Source organism: Fundulus heteroclitus, chromosome 2 (genome assembly GCF_011125445.2).
Source record: "Fundulus heteroclitus isolate FHET01 chromosome 2, MU-UCD_Fhet_4.1, whole genome shotgun sequence".
Lineage (NCBI taxonomy): Eukaryota > Metazoa > Chordata > Actinopteri > Cyprinodontiformes > Fundulidae > Fundulus > Fundulus heteroclitus.
The window spans coordinates 16,396,947-16,422,908 of NC_046362.1; the positions used below are offsets into that span (position 1 = coordinate 16,396,947).

Below are 25,962 nucleotides of genomic sequence, written 5' to 3' on the forward strand. Positions count from 1 at the left end.
TGACACATAATTTATAATTTCTCGTTTTCCCTGCTGTTCCTCGTTCCTCTCCTGTTTCCCCTGCCCTCAGTTTCATTGCACTGTGTTAAGATAATGGAGACTGGGGCGTGTGTGTGTCCGCACATTTGTTTTCATGTGGCTTGACTCATGATTGTTAGCTTGGGGAAACAGTTACAGTTCCCTGTGGCATGACCGTTTCCCCTGCAAGAGGAAACAATAAAATTAATCGCTCAGGGCGGTGAGCGTTCAGATTCACGAATATGTCTCCACTTTTCAAAATGCGATGCAGCTTACGCTCGCTGCAATATTTGTGAGCTGAATACTTCTAATGTGAAGAAGCAGCTGGTCACGGCTGCCAATAATATAACTTTATTGTCATATTTAGTGACTTTACAGACCCCTTTAGCAACCTTAAAAAAAAATCAACTAGCTACAAATCTAGCAACTTTTTTCTGTTATTGGTGACTTCCCATGAAAGCACCAATCATTCTGCAGTCGCTCTCTTGAGGCAGCGGCGAGTGGTGCAATGTGGATTAAAGCAATGTATTTATATTCCTAAATTATTTCATTAGGTCCATTTGTAGATCCAAACACGTTTATGTATTGTGAAAAAAATACATTACACTGAGTAATTTTGATATTTTAATGTTAAACTAATTTATTACCACATAAACACACACAGAAGTACAGAAAATAGGTACCGATTCCCAGGTACCGGGTATCGGTTCATATGTGAAGGGTACCCAGCCCTGCTCTTTGGTTTATTCCACAATCGACAGCTGTGTCTCTTAACAGTGGGGCTGCCTTTTATCTAAACATTGCTAAATATTGCTATCCAGAGTATACACGACTATCGAAAATTCATATTTTTTCCAGGGAACTTATTGCTTTTTCATCGTTTCACAAAAGGTTATTGCTTTTCTACGTGAAAATTGTAACAGAAACAAGTAGAATATAGTTTAGTACAACACAATAATATAGTGCAATGCTGCAATTGTACTACGTAAAAGCAACTCGCAGAAAGCTTGAGTGAACGAGTTTTAAAGTGCAAATAGAAGCTATGTTTATTTTCTGGACTTCAGTCTGCCACTATCCTATCCCACCATCACCTCTCAGCCTCCGTCCACTATCCAATCAGCTCAGTCATCAGTCAATTAGCCCAGATCAACTCCACCTGCTGCCAGTAATTACTTCCAACTCTGCTCACCTGTTTCCCTGTCCACATGCACCTGCCTCAGCCAACTCTTCCCTGACACAATGTCTCATCTCATCTCTTGTGATGTGCCCCGCCTCTACCAATTCCTGTGAGCCCAGTCAGCTGGACTCTTCCGATAAAGTCGCCTGTGTCTGCGTTCTGCACAAGTCTGCCTGTTTCCCCCGTCAGTTCCAGCCACTTGCTCTGCCCGTTCTGGTGGTTTCTTGGTTCACGTCACCTGTTCTGGTCCGTCCCTGCCTTCATCATCGGTTTAGCCCGTTACCGCCTGCAACCCCTGGTCAGTTTGGTTCTGCCATTCACCCTGCCTGCATCTTCTGGTCCTCCATCAGCTGTTAGTCATCTATCAAGTCTGGTTCTGCTTGCCTGCGTCATCAGCCACTACTCATCCTCACAGTAAGCCTTTTAAAAACATAGCTCTGTGTCCGGCTGAATATTGGGTTCTCCAGCATTAATCATTACAATGAAAGCAGGTTAAAGCAGTCAGGTTCTCTTCATGACTCCACCCCTTACTGATCCACTTAACACAGATAACCTCTTATCCTGAAAAAGGAAAGAGGCAGAGAGGAAATCTACTAGGGAACTTCATATTTTATGAACTCCAATGGACGTCTTGGCACACGCAAGTGGTGATGAACTGTTTCGGCTTGAAACTGATTCAGTTTTTTTGGAACCATTACAGCAAATTTGATTGAATTAAACGGCTCTCGTAACTTCCTTTCTTTCCCCTCACTTCAATGAATAAAATGACTGGGTGTGCAGTTTTCTCTCTCCATCACATGTTTCAGCTCAGATAAAGATAAAATAGTCTTAGCTGTGGTGGCTACAGTCCTACCAAGGCCAGCTTTGGTACAGCCTGTAATGGGAGAAAATACAAACTAAAACTTTTCAGCATGAAGGATGTTTGACTCCTAAGAGCTTCGTCTGTGTTGAAATGGTTTTGATTTCATGCAGATTCTTTCCTGACCTCATGTATGACAACAGGCCAAAAACACCAACGCAGCTGGTGTTTTAAATGTAAAACAACACCGTGTTGGACTCTCCCCTTTAAGAACTCACCCCATCTCACCCTGTCCCGAGCACCCTCCTCTGCTGCACCAACCGTCTGCATACCTTCTTTCACTACATCCATGAACCGTCTCTGTGGTCTCATTTTCCTCCTTGCCTGCAGCTCCATGTTCAGCCACATTTGCCCTATAGATCAAAAATCCTGACTCTGCACATTGCTGAGCCATCTCCTCCTTTTTGCTGCAATTTCGACTGCTTGCCAAACAGCATTGTTGGCAACTTTCACCCTATTTGACGCAAGGCTGTTTCTCATTGTCAAATTGAACTGGCACACGCTTTGTTTAAATTGGTTAATTTCGAAAGGCCGGGCAACTGACACCCACTAGTCCAACTCCAGATAGTTAACATACACTAGGCCAGTGGTTCTCAAATGTTTTCTGTGCGCCCCCCACTTGCATGAATGCAAGAATTTCACCCCAAAAAAATGGGTAAAAAATGTACGTTTATTGTTTTCCCTCATAAAGCATCAAAGTCATCGCTCTAAAGATTACCCAGAATCCCTTTTACATTTCATAACAGTTACAAACACTTTAAAACATAGGTTTCTAACAACTAGAACTTTTCACCACTGCCACATTTATTAACTATATTATATTAAATATAAATAAATATGGTGACCTATTGGTTAGAGAGATGGGCATTGCATTTTGGAGAGGCTGCAACGGACAGACACCTCCCTGTGTTTATGAGCAAGACCCTTAGCCCCAGAATGCCCATAGGCTGCCGCACAGTGGCAGCCCACTGTTCCCTAAGGGATGGGCTAAATACAGAGGATACATTTTATCAGAATTAAAATGAAGGATAAATAATAATTAAAAAAGAATTAAGAAAATAAATAATTCACAAAAATATAAAACGTTTTTAGCTGGATACATCCCTATGGTCCAAACAAAAGATAAAACTAAACAGAGAACGTTCTTTCTCTGGAAAGATGTCATAGGTAATGATGAGCCGTGAACCTCATCATAAATAAAATTCAGAGATCCAAAAATAGACTAGCTGAAAATATTGAATGTATTATTAGTAATAATTCTTATTAATTCTTATTATTAATTATTATTATTATTATTATTATTATTATTATTATTATTCAAGATAAACTACAGTTACATTAAGTTTTATACAGTACTCTTTCAGGACTCTGAAATCTTTACACAGGCACCTTTTCTGTCCCAATCGAGGCAAACTATGCTGCTCTGCGTGGCATACTTTTCTCTCTGGAAGCTGGTAGCGGCTACTTCTTATACATTTACATGTACTCTTTGGATACCACCCAAACTCTTCGCCAATTAATTAAGTTTTACATGTTTTAGTGAATGGGTAACTCCATCCATTCATCTAATGCCCTCAGTTTGTTTAAGCCATGTTTGTAGCAGGTCCATTTGGGATACCCAGACATCCTTCTCCCCAGCTCATACTGGCCGATCGCAAAGTGTCCCTGGGCTATAAGGGATATTTTGTACTTTCAAAGAGTTCTGGGTCCATCACAGATCTTTCTCCCAATGGGAAGCGCTCAGAAAACCTCCAAAGAGAGGCCTCTAGCAGGCATCCTCACCAGACATCTAAACAACCTCAGGCGACTTCTTTCGATGCAGATGAGCTGTGCCCCTAACCTGGGCTCCCACCAGAGGATGGGGCTCCTTCCCTGGCCTCTAAGGCTGAGCCAAGCCACCCTTCGGATGTAGCTGATCTCTGCCAGTTCATCTGGAATGTAGTTATTTTAGTCATCGTCCATATCTCAAGCTGAAGGTGATAGATGGTCCAGCAAAAGGACCTTATTTGCCTTTTAGCTAAGCTCCTCTTGTGCTGCTTCATTTCAGACGAAGCTCCGTTCGGTCTGTTAATCTAGCACTCCACGCGCTACACAATCCTCCCCCTCTCCGTCGACACAACGGAACTAACTAACCTCTTGAGACATAGAGACCGACGTCCCCCAAAGTGATCCATAGTGTTTTCTATGTGCACAATGCATTAGGTCATCTCTTGTAAAGGCCCTTAAGATAGAAGGGAATGTGACATGCACTCCACAGCAGAGTGAGCCCCATAAATGGTAAAGCAGTACAGGTGGCAAAACAGCGGGCAAAGATCAGCTTTGCCTATTTTGATGTTAGGTTAGCTAGAGCCATACCGCTTCCGCACACAAGTCAGGCACATTTAAACTACACACCCAATGAGTCCATAGTTTCAGTATACCTCATGCTTAGTGGTTTTTAGAAGCAAGAGCTGAATTTATAACTAAAGAGCCCACAGGCCATAAATAACCCGATGTGGCGCTTATTAGGGTGTAGGCTAGAGTAAAAAATAAATAAATACAACTGTGGCGATAGCTATGAGCGCAAGTCTAAAAATGTTAGCAGAAACTATCTCACGATTTCCCACAGAACTAAAGTTTGTATTAAACTCCACTTCAGCTGAGGAACAAGCCGTAGTGCATCATTCAGTTTATGATCAAAAAAGCCTTTATTGTCTTTCTTTTCATCTGAACCTTCCTGCTCCATGAGCTGGTATTGTTTCAACGTTTTGGTATAGTCCTTCTCCCTGGAGACGCAGTCATACTTCCCATAATTTTCCCTTGCCATGGAAGGAATGAGGTGCAGACAGTTTGAATGCATCTGCAGGCAAGGAATGTGACGACCTTCATGCTCCCAGGTGTACTTGGCGTGATAGGAATGTATAGGACAGGACAGGTAGAAGGGGACACCTCTGGGGACTGAGTGGACTGTCCTCGAACTCGTTAGCGAATCCAACTGCCTTTTGGACCTGGTCACTTGCTTTAGCTCTAAAAAAAAAAAGAAAAAAAAAAAAAAAAGAAGGCTTATTATAGATGTGACATGGGTGCTCTGGTATGGTGTGCTGCGTCTTATAACTTACCATCTGCTGCAGTAGAACATACACTTGTGTGCCCATCCTTTATATTCTGAATGCCACCACTATGAACCAAAGACAAAAGGCTTTCAATAATTATATGGGAACTTAATTCCACAACCAGATAACTATCAATACAGCAGTGGCCCCCACATACAGTTTAAACTGGATATTTATGCACACTGTACAAAAAGACACATAAAAGACACATAACCGCATTGCATGTCAGAAGAAATGTAGCCATTTGTGCCTGGGCATATTGCAAACTGCAATCTATTTGCAAACAAATACGTATTTGTCAAAAATAATGACATGTTGACAGCACTACAAGACATCCATGTAGGTAGTATACTAGCAACAACAAAAAATAAAAAAGGTTAGTTTGGGGTGAGTTACCCTTCAATGAGATCTTTTTCTGCACTGAACAAATTTACTCACATAAAGAGTTTGGTTTTATTCTACATCTTCCAGTGTGCAATTATGATTCAGTGATAAAACATGAATATATTTTAAGGCTTCTTTTCTTTACCGAGGGATACCGATAAATGTTGAGGATGTTTTAGGATTCGTGTTTGTTGTTTGTTTGTTGGTTTTTGATTTTATTACAGATAGATCACGAGTTGTTTATGAAGCCTCCAAACTAGTCTGAGGATTGTTTTGATAAAACTTGATAAAGTCCGTGGGAAACAGCCCCCCACCCCTCTCCACCCCAACCCAAACAGGTTGTTTTTCTTGACATTTCTTGATCACAGCCGAGTGGACGACTTACTGAATTTTTCAAAACCAACGGCCCCTTGCAGGATTTCTGGCTATTGTGAGCAACAAGGAATGCAGCTCATACTTACAGGCTATTAGGGGTGCATCCAGATGTGGTCCATGCACAGTATGGGTCCCGCGCCAGGACACAGTCAGCGCAGGAGTTCTTGTACTTTTTGCATTGCTGAAGATCCACAATGGATATTTTCTCAGAAAAACCCACCACTAACTTTTTCTGTGGAAATATGACAAAAAAAAAAGAGTTTGCTCTAAACATGTGTCATTTAATGCAACAAGGTACAGACAACATTTATAAATATAATTAAAAGCTATACAGACATTTGCATGCTCTAGTATAAGTCCATATGAAGCGAGTAGCATTAACTTTGCCTCCTTATCCTTTCAGTGTTTTTATTCCCTAAAACTTAATGATGAAGCCCCTTAGTCAGTGAGTGTCCTTTTCATTTATTCACATGTTAAATATGCAGTACTTTGTCCCCAAGTTGTTTCAGTATGCCAGGAAGGTGTATGGGGTTAATTGAGTTATCTGCCAGGGAGATTTGCTTATGCTCTGGTTTTGTCTGACCTTTTATTTTGCATCACGAATTATCTGCAACCTTGAAATTTTCTTTTTAATCCTCTTTAGTTCCTCCCATTAAAGTCTCATAATACTGTCTCAAAGACTGCATCAATGAATGGACAAAAGACAAGAAATGAACCCTTTTGGTATTACAAAAAAAGCGATTGTTCCCAGTTTTGAAAGCCCAGCTTGTTTGTGTCTTTTGGTGTCAGTGGTTGATACAAGGAATCTCTAGATGGAAGCAGCTGTGAGTTGTAACTGAGAGTGCAATAACCGATAATAAGGACGAGAGGGGTGGGACTATTCAACAACAACGACCTTCAAACAGGAGCAGATGAAAAACGGTTTGCTGCTCTGCAAAAGATAACAATAGCTCTATAGAACAAAACTTTTCAGGCTGCATATTTTGCACTTTTTCCCCATCTTTTCAAAATTTTAAACAACTAACTCACCCTATTGTAAAAGCATAACCCCGCCCCCAAGACACATTTCAAAAATGCCACCAGAGTGGGCATTGGCAGGAGACCGTGAGGTGCACGGCCAAGCGTGGGGATCGTTCAAAGCATTAACAAACGCTCAACGCTATCGACCAAGGCTCCCAAAGCTCGTGATTCCACCTCAAGTCTGATTCGCTACTGAGTCTGACTGAGATGCTTTTATACCCGAACACGGGGCTGTGACTGCAACAGCATGCATCTTTTGAACCAATAGGACAATTCAATTGCAATAGCCACCTATCAACCCTAAGAAGGCTATGGCAATTAAAGCAAATATTGCAGAACTACAGAAGATCACATGAAAATGTAAAAAAAAAACTACACAGTCAGTAACATTAAAGTGACACCTTTAGGCCCAGTTTATCTGCAAAAATAAGTTGATTTTGGGGTGAGTTACATTGAGTACTTGGGTTTATAGTTTCAATCATCTAAAAATTATTTATCGTATCTTTAGATGTTTAAAATATTTAGAAAGCACTTCCTTTAGCAAAACTGTACCTTTTTAGAGTCAAGCTTCATTGCCTGGATGGTTGATTTGCTGGAGAGCTGTGTTTCCGATATGATGAAAGGCTCCGTACCAGCCTCTAGGACCTTATGGATTTTGCCAGTATCTGTTGGAACAACAATTTCTGTGCTGTTATTCAGGGGCTGAAACATTTTTAGTCCATTGTTTACCAGCAGAGACCCTAAATTATGCATGATTCCTGGTGAAATGAGGACAAATAGAAACAAGACAATCATGGCTTACCAGTAGCAAGGAGCAAAACATTGTACATTTGCCGATCTGCTGCTTGGACCCGGTCAACAGCTATCTTGGTGTAATTGTAGTTGCTTATATAAAAAGGAGAGTTGTAATGGAGGGAGTGCACCCAGGCAACCATTTCAGGATGATCCTTCACCACGTTTATAACGGCCCGGGGCAGAAGTTTGCTGTTTGGCACGCACTGGAAAAAAAAAAAAAAAACAAGCACACAAATACTTATTTAAAAGAAGGAAGTTTAACAAAGAGCAACAAAATGACTCAGCCTCAAACTGAAGGTGATGAACAGTGAGCAGAATTAAGTTAAATTCATGACCCAATATCCATAGAAACTAAATAGCAAAGCATGAAGGAGGGAGATTTATATTATGGAAATGTTTTTCTGCCACATCGCAGAGGAGAACATCAACATTAAATCAAAACCCGTTTGGGATCTTAGCCTGGGGCAAAGGTTTGGTATTCAAGAAGAGCTGAAAAGACCTAAAAGTGGCTGTGCATTTGTGCCTCTCATCCTGAATTTACGTAAGTAAATCTGCAAACCCTTGAAGGTCCCACTGCGGAGAAAAAATAAACAGCACCCTCTGAACGTATTGTTAACCTTTTTATGTTTATGGTTTTTCTAATAATTAGCAAGAAGATCTATTTTTTGCTTTGCTTCAGGGACACCCAATGCAAACTAAACAGGAAAAGGTGTGGATTGTGTCAGTGCCTGGCAAAGGTTTTGAACTTTTTCATATTTTGTCACATTACAAGCGACTTCAATGTGTCTTATTGGGATCTTCTATAAGACAGACAAAATGTAGAAAAACAGATTTTACGTCCGTAAACTGCTCTTTGAATTGAATTTGTCGTTTGTTTCACAATTAAAAAAAAATACATCTTTAAAGTTGTAGACAAGTTCTGTAAATGAAATGATGCAAACTCTCAATCTATTTTCATTTCTGGTTGTGAGGCAACAAAACATGAAAAATGCCAAAGGCAGTGAACACTTTGACCGGCCAGTGTATGACACATGGGCTCCTTCAACGGCCACACCAGACTTGAAAAACAATCTGAACCACAATCTCCACAGCAAATGGATGGAAACACAAAGTTAATCTTCCATGTTAACACCCATTGATGCAACACTATGGTTTCCGAATAACATGAGCGCTCGCATCCAAACAAATGCACATGCAAAGATCAAACCATCTGATGAAATTTTTAATTAGATTCTTACTGTTCCAGGCCTTGGTGTAGGGATATCTTTATTATAGCCTCTGAAAGTTGAATTTTCAAATACCTCCTCAATCATTTTTATTGAATAGATGCAAACCGCAGTTGAGTTCCTGAAATAGAAATAACAACAGAGAGCGGTCATTGTACCACTGATGCCCACAACATTTCAGCTGTTATTAACTTATTGCTTCATGAGCTGCTGTGGTGAGAAGCAGCTCCACTGGCATTTGAGCAGCGCTTTGATTATCTCATAGAGTTTGAACTTAATAACCAAAAGCAAACATCCTGTCACCCTTCATTTGACATTTAACACATTTGTTTAGGATTGCCTTCAACTGTTCTAGTTAATTGAAACACCACTAGTTTTTTTTTTAATATGTTCTATTTTCTATCTACATTTTATTCCTACTTGCTTTAATCCTGTTTTATTTTTGCTATATATTTTAATCATGTAAAGCACTTTGCATTGTCTTTGTACTGAATTGTGCTATATAAATAAATTTGCCTTGCCTTTATGTATTCATTCTGTTACTTGAGCCGTTGCTTAGTTTCCGACAGGAAAAAAGGAAGAAAAAGCGCCTCACCAGCTGCTTGTGAAAAGAGCGTAGACCCTCGTGTTGTGCCAGTCTTCCGCCTGCATCACATAGACATCCTGGAGACGACTGAAGTAGAGGGATTCGTCTGGAAACCCACAGACGAGGCGGGCCTTGAGGAAGGATGTCCACATGTTCTGGAAAAATCTTTTTGACCCACCTACATCAGTCTGCAAAAACAGATCAACGGGTTATAAGAGGAAATTACTTTTTTTTTAATTGAAGGTTTATTTATCATGTTGGTATTACTGTCCCACTGCAGTGTATCAGGTTCACTCTTTTTAGGAATGTACAGTGTGAGTTTTATGGTAATGGAAGTGAAAACACCCTGCAGCACATGCTGAATTAAGGAAGACGTTTTTTTAAATATAACAGACTTAGATGTTTCTCATAAACTGAAGTGTTGCTCGGGAAGCCATAGCAACATTTTTTAGTTCCCCTCCGTTTCTATTTAAACAGCAACTATATAACTTCTTTTGAGCTAATAATGGCAGCAGCTATCAGCGTAAGCTAACACTGATTACCCTGCAAACAGAAGCATTTTTTTTCCACTGTTCCCTGTGGAAACAGACGGTTACGTTAACAGCAAACAGTGACGCTGACCTGCCGTAGTCGTCGTTTTACATGCAGGCTTAAATGTTTCTATTTTACTCAAAGCGTTCACAGATCGCATAAACATGGGCTGGAGTTTGGAAAGAACAATGTTAATGTCACTGAAACTGTCGAAAGGGCTTTGAAAAGGCATTCACACCCATTGTTTTTTTTTTAAGTGGTTTATTTATGATGCACCAAGACAATGTAAGTGGGAACTATGAAGCAGAGGGGAAATCATAAATGGCCTTTCACAAATAGAAAATTGAAATGTTGCATTCACTTAAAGTCAAGCCAACTGGGGCAATAGATCGCAGAACCACAGCCACAGTACTTCTTCTCCAGAAATAATCAGATGACTGCAGTTGTCGGGTGTATCAGAGATGGAGAAGAAGCTGAGTACAAAGAGCTGGTGGACCGCTTTGTGGCATGGTGCGGAAGCAATCATCTCATTTTGAATGTGAACAAAACAAAGGAGATGATTGTAGATTTTAGAAGAAATTAGATCAAACCTGATTTCTGTCACAGGAAAGGAAGTGGAGGTGGTGGAGGAATATAAATACCTCGGTGTTCATCTGGACAACAGACTGAACTGGAGACGCAACAGTGAAACCGTCTACAAGAAGGGACAGGGCAGACTGTACTTCTTGAGGAAGCTTAGGTCCTTCAAGGTTTGCAGTAAGTTGCTGCATATCTTCCATAGGTCTGTTGTTGAGAGCGTCATCTTCTCTGCCATCATCTGTTGGGGCAGCAGCATCAGAGCCAGGGGCCTAAAAAGGCTCAACAACCTGTTAAGAAGGCTCGTTCTGTTCTGGAGACGATGATGCAAAGAAGGATTTTGCATAAAATCTAAAATATGGACAATCCTTAACATCCTCTTCATCATATTGTCATTGGAAAACAGAGTCTATTCAGTCAAAGGCTTCTTCAGATTGGTTGTAAAATTGACCGCTACAGGAGATCTTTGCTGCCCACAGCCATCACCATCTATAATAACTCCATGACCGAATGATTTACATCAACATTTATTTTCCCTCTGGGATAAATAAAGTATTTTGGAATTTAAATTAATTGCACACAGTTCAAGAGAACTTGAAAAGTAAGCAGATCACTTCTAAAGTTGTCACAGTGCTCGGAAAACACATGTTCCATTTGATTTCAGACTGGAGTGTTAGATAGCAGCTATCATTATTAAATCAGAAGCTTTCATTTGGCTAGTTCATAGCCGATTCTGTAAGCTCAGCTGTATCCTGTGTGTGTGCTGTACCTTACAAACTCTGGCCACCCTAGAAATCCAGGGATCAGCGTCTGGGCTGTGGTCAGAGTTCTTTTCTCGGAAGAAGACGTATATTTTCTCGTTCTCCGGATCGTTCTCCCGCTTCACCCAGGACGCAGAGATGAACGTTGGCTCTGCAAGAGGAAGTTGTGTTTAAAATACTTGTATACGTATTTTATTTGTGGGTGGTGACACAAGACAATATTAAAAAACTAAAATGTATCACAGCAAAGTAAAACCAAACCTGTGGGGAGCACACGGTAAAGGTTGACTGAGTTTAACCACAGCAAAAAAATAAATAAAAATACCATTGGCATATACATTTGATATAGTCATTAACATAGTAGAACTATAAAGCCTCATAAGGCCACTCAATACTCAGAAACATGTTACTGGAACCACGCTCACTTCACGTGATTTATAAAATGAACACCTGGGAACTTATTTTAAAATATTCCAAATATGTTAAGGCCCAGAAGTTAGTATTGGCAGGGTGTAAGTGTTTTGCAAAGGATTTGCTGGAACGTCGTGTGATCAGGAGAATAGCAGAGGCAGGCGGTTTAAACAGAGGAAGAAGAGCTGAAAGGAAAGCAGAAGGCAGGCGAAAGCAATCAACTAATAACGAATTACAGGCGAAGGCAACAAAGGTAATGCTGAGGGAGACTGAAGACAGGGAGGAAACAGAGACCTTACAGAAACAAGATACAAGGAGCTAATATTCTACTAACAAAATAAAACAAACATTAAAAGATGAACAATGAGAAGATGCACGAGTAAAACAATATCCCAGGCTTTTGAACATCTCACGGGACACCGTTCATTCCATTAGTCAAAAATGGAAAGAGTATGGAACATCTGCAAACCCATCTAGGCATGGTTATCCCTAGAGGGTTAGGCCAAACATGTGGAAAGTGCTCTGGTCAAAGTGCACCCAAATTGAACTTCCTGACCTACACACAAAAAGCTTTGCGTGGCAGAAAACCTGCAGTACACATCCCCTTTGGAAACTGAGTATGTCTGCACACCACATTTTTAGACTAAGAATAAGAAAACCACATATAAGCCTTTACAGCAATACAGAAAAACAAAATCACATGTAGAAAAACCGACCATACGAGTGGATACATGCATCCCCTTGTATGCTGATTGGTCAGTTTGTGTATGTGTGAATATGTGATTGGTTTGTTTGAATTAATTTCATTTGCCGGCAGATCAGAATTTCAATGCGGTAGGCGGTGAGCTCCTGCTCCAACATAGCCTCCTGTTTTCCTCACCTGATAGCCAGCTGTCGTACATCCAGAGATTAGTTCGCTTGCCAGCTTCTCTCCTGAACTGCAAATTACTTCCATCAGCGTCCAAGGGTGCTGCAGCGTATAAATCCCCATCTAGAACAGGCAGAGCATCGGGTCAGGTGGAAGAAACGCTGAATCATTCAGAAGAGGGTAAGCAAAAATACACAACCTTGGAACAGTGAATTAATTTGGTTACATAAGAGGGCACGTAGCCCCGAATCTGGTCTTAAAACCTTTTATAAATCTGGCCATGACATACCCACTGTGAGCGACAAACAGTTGTGTGTGCGCACTAACGGAGAGATGCCTACTCCTTCGTAACTCTGCACTACCTCGTAGGTCTGATTCATCACAGAGGGAAACTGCACAGAGGGAGGAAAAGACACCTAATGAGAACTATACTGGAAACCACGTGAAAAAATAATGAGACACCAGACACCAATGCCCCACTTAATTATACAGCAGGGACATTTAAAGTTTAACTAGAAGAAGAGCAGCTCCCCCACTTCAATCAGCTTCGCCTCATTGGCTTTGCTAAATCAACAAGAAATTTGCGGTGCATTAGGTCCATGTGTAGTGTTTACATCCGGAGGTTAGCGCGGTCACTTACAACTTTCCAGCACATTGGTCTGCGTCCATTTGTTCCACATACAAACAGGTCGCCCTGAAACTTCTCAATGACAGTGATTTCATTTTTGCAGGGACCCTGCAACACAGAGTGTAGTGCAAACAATGCTGAGATGCCGTTTTTTTAGTTGAACGTTTACACACATTTCTGTGGCGGTAACTCACGTCAGGGCACTGATGCTCTCCAACTGTTGGAATTGGATATTTCTGCCAAGGATATATTAAAAAATAAAAATCAATGAGAAAACGTGTAGGATATTCTTTTTTGTTCTGTTTTTTTTTGTTCTGTTTTTTTTTTTTTTTTTTTTGGGGGGGGGGGGGGGGGGGTTGTTCAATTTCTTGTGATTCTAAGATAAAAAAATTAAATAAAATAAAAAACTGGGCAATCCAAAAACATTATTAGACTTTCTATCTTTGTTTCACTTAATAACATATCACTCAAAATGTTTTGATGCCAAAAGCTAATGCGCCTTTGTGAAATCAACGCCTATTGCTTCCATGTATTTATCCAGGAAGTTGTTGAAACTCCACCCTGTTAGGAGGTTTCAAACATGTCATTTAAACACCAGCACCTAGCTCAAATTAAAACTTCTTGATGGAAAACAGACACATGTACAGTAAGAGCAGGTCTGGGCCGGCAATCTGTTATCTTAGCTCTTGCTATTATCCATCTGGCAGCATCAAAACAGCTTAGCTGCACCCATCATTTACGAACATAAATAAATAAATAATGCGACAGGCGGCAAATTAAGGGGGGGACATTAAGACGTGGCCAGATCGGGGCAACTAATTATCATGGGGTGATACAACAAAAACAGCGACGTTATTACATTTCAGTTCAGTTTTGATTAAATAATACACAGGCAAAGATTTAGCTCAAAATACTAACTTAATTTATCTGAGCACCTATATTACAAACCAAGCCATGTTCTATGTTATAACAAGCTGTAACAGCAACCATACAATTCGGTAACCATGTTACAATAATGTAACTCTCCACATTATAACCAGTTTTAAAATGTTTTTGTAAAGAGTATTTCAAATACAAGCGCCTGTGTTTTTTAATCAGTGTGCTCCAAACTCAAAACAGAACTAGATTGACAAGCATACAAATGGATTTTTGAGGAGGACGAAATGAAAATGATATTGATATAGATAAGCTAAAACAAAATTGAACTCATTAATGCTTTTCCTTCTCCTTGAATCATGCACATGAAGGATTATTGTTAGGCTGTCCACTGCCCTCCACCCACGGTGGCCCCAGTGCACTTTAAGAAGGCAAGCGATCATGTTATAATAAAAACGACTAAAAACACCCGAGATAAGAGTCACACTCACCTCTATAACGCGGTTGGTATTTGCATCAATTTTTGTAACCGAGTCTGTCTCTCCAACATAAAGCACCTGTTCTTCCTCCTGGTATGAGAACACATTGTGGTGCTGAAGAACTTCATATTCACCACAGAGTGTTCCTTAGGAGCACAAGACGGGTGGCACTGTTAGCTGCGTGGGCGCAGGAATTGGATTTTATTTGGCTTTCATGACAGCTTTAGAGTAATGGTACCTGGGATCAGAAGCCTCGGACTATTTCTGGACCCAAGAGCCGGCGCGTCCTTCGAAAAGGATCTTGGAAGCAGGTTAAAATCCACAGCGAGACACATAACGAAATAAACGCATCGCTTCATTTTGCACGCTTCGGGTAAATGTAGCGATGGGACAGCTGGACTGCGGCAGTATCTGAGCCGGGCTTCGAGGTGCGTACCGCGTTTAAAAAAAACCGCAGTAAAAAAAAAAAAAGGGGGGCGTGCGCTTCGACGCCCTTCTCGTCTGGAAACACGTAACCAAATGACACACGACGCAACCTCGCATTACGTTTGACCACGCTTATATATATATTCATTTATGTTTTATCAATTACAACGGCAATGTTGGTTTAGGAAAAAATAAGAGGACAAACACAACACTGTGTCTGCCTCCACAAGGATATGCACAATTGCACCAAATATATGTATTAACAATTTAGTCCGTGCCATCAAATAAAGCACAACCAATCAGAGCCAACATAAGAGCAGAATTACTTTGGCATTATAGGGAACTGATAGGCAATGACTGAACAGAGTCCACCTGTGTGTAATCTAATCTCAGTACAAATACAGCTGCTCTGTGACGGCCTCAGAGGTTGGTTGAGAGAATAATGGGGAGCGAACAGCATCGTGAAGTCCAAGCAACACACCAGACAGGTCTGGGATAAAGTGGTGGAGAGTTTTAAAGCAGGCTTAGGCTATAAAAAAATATATTTCTCAAGCTTTGAACATCTCACGGAGCACTGTTCAATCTATCATCCGGAAATGGAAAGAGTATGGCACAACTGTAAAGCTACCAAGAGAGGGCCGTCAGCCTAAATTTACAGGAGGAGCAAGAAGAGCACTGATCAGAGATGCAGCCAACAGGCCCATGGTGACTCTGGACGAGCTGCAGAGATCCACAGCTCAGGTGGAGGAATCTGTCCTCAGGACAACTATTAGTCATGCAAAAATGTGTTGTTTTTTTTATGGAAGAGTGGCAGGAAGAAAACCATTGTTTAAAGAAAACAATAAGAAGTCCTATTTGCTGTTTGCCAGAAGCCATGTTGGGGACACAGCAAACATGCGGAAGAAGGTGCTTTCATCAGACGAGACCAAAATGCAAAATGCAAAATGCTATGTGTGGCGGGGAACTAACACTGCACATCACTCTGAACACACCATCCCCGTTGTCAAATATGGTGATGGCAGCATCATGCTGTGAGGAGTGCTTCTCTTCAGCAGGAACGGGGAAGATGGTCAGAGTTGATGGGAAGATGGATGGAGCCAAATGCAGGGCATTCTTGGAAGAAAACCCTATTGGGGTCTACAAAAGAATTGAGACTGAGGCGAAGGTTCGCCTTCCAGCCGGACAACGAACCTGAACATGAAGCCAGGGCTACAATGGAAATGTTTAAAACAAAACATATTGATGTGGAAGATGGCCCAGTCAAAGTCCAGGCATGAACCCAATCGAGAATCTGTGCAGATGGAATTGCAGCAAAAGGTCTTTCCACAAAGTATTGACTTCTTTCTACTCTACAATTGAATACCACTTTGTCTTGGTTTTTCACATAAAATTCCCATAAAATATATGTATGTTTGTAGTTGTAATGTGACAATTTATGGGAAGGTTCAATGGGTGTGTGTATACTTTTGCAAGACACTATATTTAAATTATTACAACTACTATGGTAGCAAAAAATTAGGAAATTGTTTTCATTATACATTTTGCATGTCCTTAATGGACTTTACCGCAAGTACAAATGCTTGAGATCTACATTCTGTGGAAGACTTTAAAGGGCTATAAGTAGTAAATTAGTTTGCTCATGCATTAGGACTGACTTCGCAGAAACACTTTATATTACCGTTGAATCATTTGCTGTAATGTTTTTTTACATAGTGAACACCACAGAGGGGGAAGCCATTTCCATTGGCTGGCCATGCAAATAAGCAACAGAAGTCTCTTTCATTATCTAGACAAATAAAAATGACAGGCAAATTATGACTGCCCCAAGAAATGGCAGCATGGGCAGATAGCCTTACTGACCAGATTAAAAACCACGTGTCGTGTCTGTCATCTCACACACTCACCGTTGGATGGATAAGAAGGCATTCACATTACATGTTGTATAAAAAATATAATACGTATAGGATGTTTAATTATAGTTTAACCATTACAGTTCTGCAACATGTTGAGTGCTTCATAGTCTGATTTTAGCAACTCTTCAGCAGCTGGACTTGAATGATTAAAGGGAGACTGAGTAATCTGGCTTTGAAGATGGCCAAGCCTTCAATTTAAATGTGTTTAACTAAAGCGCTTGTCTAGACTAATAAAAAATGCTGATTGTAAACGGACAAATAAATTAGCTCGAAAAGAAAATCGGATGCCAGTTTGCTGTTGTTGGATGAACCTTTGGGTGTTTCCCCCCCCCCCAAACAACCAACCCCATGTTTTCCAGTGACCATAATTAACAGCTGACTGGGGTTGGAAAAAACTGAGCATGCTTCTTATTTTGTGCTTCAAGTTCCTCATTTGAGCCAAAGTTATTTTGAAACATGTCTCTGTTAATATAGGTCATATAGAGAAGCAGGGAAATGCTATAACAAGTGTACTTTTTACTAGTACTTTACCAAAAATAAATAGTCTCTGAAGTGGAAAGATTGGAAGAAAAAAATGCACCCACCTTTACTTTATTTACCTGCTGTTTGAGCATAAACATGATACAAAAAATCCTATAGAGGAAGAGGAAGAACAGATGACAGACAGAGGATGGTCAAATACCTGGTATCAATCCAGATAGGGGTAATCATTTGGAACCCACATGGTACAACCACTAGTAGAAGGTTTTCATGTTTTACCTTAAAAAGCCTATATTTGGGGACACATTAACGTTAAGAAATTAGATATTTAATGGTGTTTAAAAAAAATATGCATCATGTGTGCATGACTCAGTTTTATCGTGGAGGTTTTTTTTTTTTTTTTTATCAAAAGATTGTGCAGTTATGAAGTCTGCACTTTGTCAACCTTCTGCCAGCAAGTCATTACAAGTCTCCGAAGATTGTGCTCCACTTTGCCTCTGTCTGTGGTAAAAGTCACATGTGTAAATATCCCTGTTCTTTAACCCTAAAATAATGTTTTTTTTTTTTCAGCTGTTATATATAAAGACCCTCTTGTATAAGTTGCTTTGGCTTGACTAAACTGTTAAAGTCTGGAATAAAAGTTTCTCCAAAGATAACCTTAAAGCCTGGTTTATATTGGCCTAAAGAAATTTGAAGATATTTAGTGGTTTGTGTTGCACGCAAAAAAAGTATCCGCATTCTGCATCTCCTTTCACTTTGGGTTTGAACTTGCGGCATTTTAAATAAAACGCTGGTTTTTAGTGCATGTCAAGTTATACCATTGCTGCTTAATCAACGTTTGTTCTTCATTTTATTAGAAATGCAAGGGAAAATGCAAACATAGTATGCATATCGATTGAAAATGATTGAAAGATGTTTAAAATTAAACTCCAACCCAGAATAATCAGTTAACTTGAGACATTGTGTCTTGGTGTCCTGGAGTTAGCCACACTGGAACAATGAGAGCATGAAAACTTTATTATAAAAGAATAGCACAAAGTCAGACTTAAAAGATATATTATGGCGTAGATCCTTTTAGTGTATATATTCATCATTTATTACTTACTTTATCACCTTTATACATTATTTTCGTTGCGTAAATCAGAATTAAAGTACCAGTTTCTTAGTTAGAATACATGAAATGTAATAGGGTTTTAAACTTTCAATTTATACAAAAGCCAAGTAACCACTTCCGCTATAATTTATTTAATGTGGTTTTCATGGAAACATTAAAAAGAGATCAAACTAACACAATAATCAATCAATCAATCAATCAATCAATCTTTATTGTCCATAACAATTTGCATTGTAATCGAGATTACAGTTTCAGTACAAACCGTCCATCACATACATTTTGGGGCTGGGGGGGGGGGGGGGGGGGGGATGGGGGGAGGTGGACAGGGAAACGGTTGACTGAGGTCATGCGAGTCAAAGAACGCTGCCGTTAGGCGCCTCACAACTCCAGCAGGTTCATGGGAAGATCCCTGGGTGTGCACTCTGCTACTACAGACCACGCCCACCAACAATGATCTTCTGCTCTAGATAGACCCCACACTTGCACCAAACGAACTCACACACCAGTATCATGAAAGCATGGGTGATTGGTCCAGGTAGTAACATCCTCTTTAAAGCAACACTGCCCGGCCCCTTTGAGAGACCCATATGTGTTTCTAGGCCAGCAGAGGTAAATAGTCCTGGCTCATGTTTTGGACTTCCCAAAGGTCTCCTTGCAAAAGGAAGTGCACAAAAAACACTGTTCAATAAACTTTGATTCATCTGTATTTTTGTCTTTCCATAGAGACGCACATTCTGTGGTTTGCATCCGTTTAAAAGCTGTTGAAGTAGTTATTTCTGTAGTCTCTTTTTCAGCCCCATAGATAGTAACTGCAGGCTCTGCTCTGTTTAGCTTTGTTACACTGAATACCATTTGTTTTTCTTACTGGCGATACAAGTGGGTTTAGGTTAGGTTTCCAGCATTTCAGTGGTGTAAAAAAGTGATTGCCCCTTACATGATGTCTTGTTCTCTTGTGTATGTTTGTCACACTTATGTGTTTCAGAACATTAAACAGATTTAAACATTAGTCAAAGACAACAAAATAAACACAAAATGCAGTTTTTTATATGAAAGTTTTTATTATCCATGGGGAAAAAAATCAAAATCTACATGGCTCTATGTAAAAAAGGTGATTATGGCAGCTTTGTACTAGGCAGTGGAGCTGAAACAGCTCTTCTCAAGCTTGATAGGAACCAGACAAAAGCTCTTAGAATCTGCACTGTTGGTTGATATGGTTGAGACTCCTTTAAATAGTTGAAGGAAAAAAAATGGGACTTGAGTACTGTGCCAGGTTAACAGGATTTAGACACGCCTCAGCAGCTAAGTGCCTCTTGGAAGTGTGTTCTGAATTTATTAAAAAGGATAAGAAAGCAAATTTTATTTTTGGTGTTCAGCAAGTGGCTAGAAAGGCAGTACTGGGAAATAAGTTCATGGGCTAATTATGATCTATTCATACAGAACCTGAGATAAACTTGGATGTGCTACGGCTGAGTAAAGGTTTTTCCTGGTAAATCAGTTTATATCTGAGAATAAGGATAAAAGCTATTTTTACAGATGGATCCTGGGATCCTACAGCTCAGGTTTTGGGTTTATACTATGAATTATCAGGTGAAACAAAGTATTTGTGTCACTAATTGTTCATCGGTGTATTCTGCATTAGGTATCTGCCATCTGGTGAGCGTTAGAATGGGTCCAGGAATACAAACCAAGCCTATGCTATTTTTATATATAGCTGCAGGCCTTGATAGGTGGACTTTCAAAGGAGCCCGTCCCTGAACCTGTGTTGGAGATTCGGTGCTGCCTTCATCACATTGAAACTGTTGAGTAATCTCTTGTTGGATTCCTGGTCAAACAGGAGTTGTGGGGATCAATTAGCCAAGGAATCTCTTCTTATGAATTAAATTAATGTTAACACTCCTTAAGGTAAGCTTGATTGTTTTTTTAAAGAGCTTATTGACCTGTGGTGGTAAAACATATGAGAAGAAGAGTCAACAGGGAGGCGTTATTTTAAGTGTGGGCCTTCAATTAAGGATAACAGCCTCCCTTTAGCATTTTGTTGAAAGGATATAATTAAATTAACCAGACTAGGGGCATTGTTGAGTGGCTGCAAGGCTAAAAATTATTAGTAAGCACTATGGTCCGCAGAATGCGATTGAAATTGGCAAGTTTTGCCCATCACTAAACACACACGCGTCGCGTGTGCACATTAAACACCAGCATTCCTCTGATCACACAACTGATTTGCTTCACTTGAAACTATGCTAGACCATTTTTAGACTCCAGAATGTAGGTCGTGGTCCCTTTGCATGATAAATCTGTCTGGCATAGACGTCATAATTTATTTTTCTTTTGTTCTAATATTCAAGCTCATAAGCGCAATTGTTATATCAAAGCTGACACAATAGGTTATTCATAGAATAAAAATAGTTTGAAAAGGAATGTCAAACTAAGCCCTGCCCTATTTCCCAAAGTGTCTCTATCTGTTAGAAAGTTGTGAGAAGTCCCTGCCTATCCTCAGAGCATCCACATTGATCTAAAAAGCCCTGCTTCATTAGTATTACAGTTTTACTGACAATTAAACCCTATAAAAAAACAGAATTTATTTTTTCACAATCCCAGAAAAAAAATTTAAAGAACTGGAGCTTCTGTCCCTTCACCCAACGCTGACTGTGACCCCCCTGGGGAAACTTCAGAAGAAAGTTCTGCTGCTCCATCTAGCTGGTATTCCACTGTACCAAACACCAACAGCCCTCGTTACCTGCATCCTCAGATAACGAGGTAGCGGTCATTAGCAGCTCCAGGTTCCCCAACTCACAAAGCAGGGTTAGTAGAACTCTAGAGTAAGTTTCAGGGTAATATCCTGCATACCCAGGCTTTTCTGTTTCAGGTGGCTGGAGTTTGTGTGGGAAAAATGTTGTTTACATCACATGACACAATGACCATTTAAATAGAACAATTTACTGCTCTCTCTAGGGTGCCGTTGCTGCTAGAGACTACTGCACTTTTTTTTGAAAAACTATCAAAGAGTTGTATTTTATTTATAGACATTTAACATTTTATTTTACATGTTTGATGACAAAAAGTAAGTAGGGCCTACTGGTTCCGCTGCCCTTGTTAAGCACACAGATGGACTGTATAATATGATTGAAAATGACTTTGTAAAGTGCCTTGAGATGACATGTTTCATGAATTGGCGCTATATAAATAAAATTGAATTGAATTGAATTGAATTGAATGGACTGTGCCATTGTCGGCATTGTGGTTCACGTATTGATACGTCAGCCTAATTATTCCTGTGAAAAAAAAGAATTTATTTAAAAAGTTATCCAATTTAGGAATTTGTGTGTTCTCTATTTAATGGATATTTCCAAACATTGCCCGCTGTGTTTAATGGATAAAGCTGTCTTGAAGTTTCTATTCTATTCAAAAATTTCTAGGAGGAAGCAATGAAATATACGTGGGTGGCAACCTTACGCTACTTCAGCATACAACCTGCCAAAAATAATCGGAAGAAGAAGAAGTGGTTAGAGTTTAGATGCGTCTAGACAAAAACCCCTTCCATGTTTTCCCACAGACTGAGTAAAGGATGATGAACCGCAAAACATTTATAAAAAAATTAAGAAAACTTCTTTAGATGTCAGAATCTGGTTGGGCTTGCAATGATCTGTGAACAAACACACTTCCTGTCCAAGTTAAATTTATTTGAAAATGAAATAAAATGTAATGAAAATTTATATTTAAGTGTCCTGCACACAATGTGCCAGGCCCATACTTGCTTATAAGGCACTTTTTACAATTGAGAAGTAGCCATAGCAATACAAAAACAATATTTTAGACTGGATAGTGTTTTTTTTTTTTTTCTAACCGCCATGTTTAACCATAAGCCATAACATAACCATAAGACAACTAAACTTATCACCATCTGACAAGTAAACTTAATCAGGATTTTTTTTTTTTACACTGAATCTTCTCCAACATAAATATTCTCAGGTCATGAAATAATGAACAATAAAACAAAAAATGAAATTCATTCTCAACAAAATTCTAATCACAAAAAAAAACAAAAACATAAACGTTGTGTCCTCCGATCCTTTGTATCGCCCCAGCTCAACAGCAAGAGGCAGAACACTCGCTCTCAGCCATGCACAGAGCATCTGTCTTCTTTTTACGTTACCTTTAACATAAGGCTCAGGCTCAACATTGTCTTTAAATTGTACATAATTTCTTTGGTTTATATTGAGAACATCAAATTTACACTGGTCCTTATAGGTCTGAAAACAAAGTCTGCTTAAATGTTGTAATTTTACATTGCAAATTAAAGTATTCTATTTTAATAAAATATATATATATATATATATAAATATGTCAAATATGTGATCTCACTTAGCGGCACATGTCAGAAAGGCTTAAAAAAGCGACAGCATGACTATCACGTGTTTAAACAGACGCGTCACTGTCTGACCAATCAGAAACGAGGAAATACCCAACTTCCTGATCTTCCATTGACAACCATGGTAAACTCGTTCCTGATTATTATGTTATATTTTTATTAAATATCTTCTTTTTTTTACTTGACATCTACAGTTACATGATCAGAAAATACGAGGCTGGGGTTTTCACGCGTCTTAACGCGAGCCAAACGATAAATATACTTTGGAGAGCCGCTGTTTAAAATCTGATTTCATGTAGCTAGCAGGCGAAGCTAATAACAATAGCATTTCATGATGAAGAGCTGCATAGAGCTGCCTGCCACTGCTAGCAAAGGTTGTTTGTTGCTGTACGGTTTCTAATACTCATTTGGTTCTCTGTGTGCGACAGCGGTTCCGGTTCTGTGGGGATCTGGACTGCCCTGATTGGGTTCTGGCCGAAATTAGCACATTAGCAAAGATTGTAAGCATGGCAGCTTGTTTCGATGCTCATTAAAAGTAAACGAGATTTGCGTTTAGAGATGTTATATGAACTGTTTGTTTCCCCCCCTCTATTTCTGTACAGTCGAGTGTGAAGATGAAACTCCTTTGTGCTCAAGTGCTGAAGGACCTGCTGGGTGAGGGTTTAGATGTAAGTTCTTTAATTAACACACTTTCTCAAACTCTGAACACAGCCTTCACATCGGAATCAGCGGCTCTGTGTTCCGTCTTTCTAATTGCAGTATGAGAAAGTTGCAAAGCTGACAGCAGATGCTAAATTTGGTGAGTATCACCTCACCGAATGCATTTAAAGTACTATTATCTTGTCTTGTTTTCTTAGTTGCTATGAGAAACAGGCTTTAACATCAGTTGCATTTCACACAAAGGCTGAACAATTCTGCAGAGTGAGGCCTGCAGGAAAAATAAATAAGCTTAACACTGAACTGTTTGCAGTTTGGTTTGTTTTTTGTCTAATTATCCTACAGCTTTTACCGACGTGTCTTTCAGAGAGCGGTGACATAAAAGCTAGCCTGGCAGTGCTCAGCTTTATTCTGTCCAGCGCTGCGAAACACGACGTCGATAGTGAATCTCTGTCCAGCGAGCTGCAGCAACTGGGCTTGCCGAAAGGTTTGTGCTTGACATTGTTTCCCTGCTGGGATGACTTTTGTTGTGGTGCATTATGATATTTATTTGTTATTCATCATTGCATTCTATATTCACAGGCTAAGCATTTTATTCAAGTTTTAAGATGTTTTGTTGGAAAATTATTTTTTTAAGTATCTGTATCAATACAATTATTATTATTATTTTTTTTTTTAAGAGCACGCCACAGGGCTTTGCAAATCCTATGAGGACAAGCACTCTGCCCTTCAAGACAGACTAAGAGAGACCAGCTTGAGATGTAAGTGCTTCTGTCAGCCTCCCCTTGAACATTTTTGATGACGACTGCTGTCTGCCGTGAAGTTGCTGACTGTGGCGTGCCATCTGACCTGTCATGACCTGCAGTGAGACGACTCGACTCCGTGTCCTGGCGTGTAGACTACACTCTCAGCTCTAGTGAAATTAGGGAAGTGAACGAGCCCCTGATACATCTTAAACTTCAGACACACAGAGCAGATCCAGGCTCCTCCGACACGACCATGGTCTCCATCTCTCCGGATAAGTTCAGAGTGTTGCTTACTGGTAATTATTTTTTTTCTAATAATTTTTCCATTCCATGTATTGATTGCTATAATGCTGTGATGTCTCCTTCACAGAGCTCAAACAGGCGCAGACCATGATGAATGCACTACAATGAAGAATGAAGAACAAACTATGATCAGGAGGAAGAGACAAATGATGCTGATTAACTGCCAATAGTGCCATATTTGCATCTTGTACAGTATTAACTACTTGCTTGAATTTGTTCACATCAAATGCTAAAGAAAGTTTCATTCCTTCTTTGAATATACTGATATTTAGTTGTGTATTTCCACCACCTTTTCTAATACTTGGTAGAAACAGTTTTCAGTCTGTAATTTATCACTCAACTATAATTTGCACAAAAGCATTTTCTTGTCCATTTTTTTATTATAAAAACTGTAAAAAAAAAAAAAAAAAAGTCCGTCATGTGTATTATTTCTTTGTTTTTAATAAGCATTCTTGTAAAAAAACAAAAAAAGAAAGGACAATGTGTGGCTTCTCACTTATTTCCTACATATCCCATAATGCATTAGAATAATGCTATGGCGGTCTGCGGTACTGTTCCGGGGGGGGCACTGAAAAGCATATGTTTTTTTTATTTTTTATTATTCAATCGAAGCTATACCAACGTCTTTAAAAGATACGCCATGGTATATTTGGGTCTTAAAAACATTTATTTTGTTCTGCTAAATGAACAACGCGCATCAAGACATCTCGCGAGATTCAAATGACTGAGCGACGGTGATTACACAACTTGTTTGGTAACAAACGCATGCTGCAAAATAATTTCGGCTTGTGCCATTTGTGTACATAGTGGCAGTAAAAATAGTAGTTTTAACCTCTTCGGTAGCAGCTGTGTTTGTCCCCAAAAGTTCGGGTTTGTATCGGTAGCCACTTCCTGGTTAGGGTGAGTTCTCGTATCTCAAATTCAACTATAAATACAAACATTACCGTTTCTCAATGCACTAAAAATGTTGCACTGGTCACATGAAGTTAGCTTTCTTTTATGTGCATGTTAGATTTTTATGGTAATTGTAAATCCATTAATTTCAGATGCATCCGTTGTATTCAGTGTTTAGAGATATTTGAAGGGGTGCTGGATTGTCGATTTAACAAAATAATTGTTTCCACATGCCATGACGGTTACAAAATTCAATGCATTTTATCATCAGTTTATCTGTCAGAAAAACACGAAGTTGCGCGTAATTGCAACGTGGTGGGAAAACAAACAGTTTGGCAACTTTTTTGCAGGTAAAAATCTGAAAAGTGAGTTGTAGTCCAGCGGGCTGCACAGTGGCG

The 25,962-nt window shown here is 39.6% G+C and overlaps 2 protein-coding genes across 2 annotated transcripts; one reads left to right on the forward strand and one right to left on the reverse strand.

Annotated features, from left to right (window-relative positions):
* Nucleotides 1–629: 629 nt before the first annotated feature.
* Nucleotides 630–15,629, reverse strand: sema7a (semaphorin 7A). The gene is made up of 14 exons (XM_036149396.1): nucleotides 14,901–15,629; nucleotides 14,675–14,808; nucleotides 13,502–13,543; nucleotides 13,320–13,415; nucleotides 12,969–13,071; nucleotides 12,692–12,802; nucleotides 11,409–11,551; nucleotides 9,542–9,720; nucleotides 8,959–9,067; nucleotides 7,728–7,923; nucleotides 7,478–7,590; nucleotides 5,992–6,137; nucleotides 5,153–5,211; nucleotides 630–5,060 (listed from the first exon to the last, which is right to left on the reverse strand). Exons 1-14 carry the CDS (start codon nucleotides 15,019–15,021, stop codon nucleotides 4,642–4,644), a joined length of 1,971 nt encoding a protein of 656 aa, XP_036005289.1. The 5' UTR covers nucleotides 15,022–15,629; the 3' UTR covers nucleotides 630–4,641.
* Nucleotides 15,630–22,990: 7,361 nt separating this feature from the next.
* commd4 (COMM domain containing 4) lies at nucleotides 22,991–25,081 on the forward strand. The gene is made up of 8 exons (XM_012857051.3): nucleotides 22,991–23,088; nucleotides 23,393–23,464; nucleotides 23,567–23,632; nucleotides 23,724–23,763; nucleotides 23,989–24,108; nucleotides 24,302–24,382; nucleotides 24,487–24,663; nucleotides 24,738–25,081. Exons 1-8 carry the CDS (start codon nucleotides 23,086–23,088, stop codon nucleotides 24,776–24,778), a joined length of 600 nt encoding a protein of 199 aa, XP_012712505.1. The 5' UTR covers nucleotides 22,991–23,085; the 3' UTR covers nucleotides 24,779–25,081.
* Nucleotides 25,082–25,962: the final 881 nt, after the last annotated feature.

Bases quoted from the DNA above. Each gene is read 5' to 3' on its own strand.
- sema7a (XM_036149396.1), bottom strand. From the start codon at position 15,021: ATGAAGCGATGCGTTTATTTCGTTATGTGTCTCGCTGTGGATTTTAAC. The intron at 14,809-14,900 runs GTACCATTACTC...TGTGCTCCTAAG, and splicing joins TCCGAGGCTTCTGATCCCAG to GAACACTCTGTGGTGAATAT. The intron at 5,212-5,991 runs GTAAGTATGAGC...TTTGGTTCATAG, and splicing joins GGATGCACCCCTAATAGCCT to TGGTGGCATTCAGAATATAA.
- commd4 (XM_012857051.3), top strand. The intron at 23,465-23,566 runs GTAAGCATGGCA...ATTTCTGTACAG, and splicing joins TTAGCACATTAGCAAAGATT to TCGAGTGTGAAGATGAAACT. The intron at 24,383-24,486 runs GTAAGTGCTTCT...CATGACCTGCAG, and splicing joins AAGAGAGACCAGCTTGAGAT to TGAGACGACTCGACTCCGTG.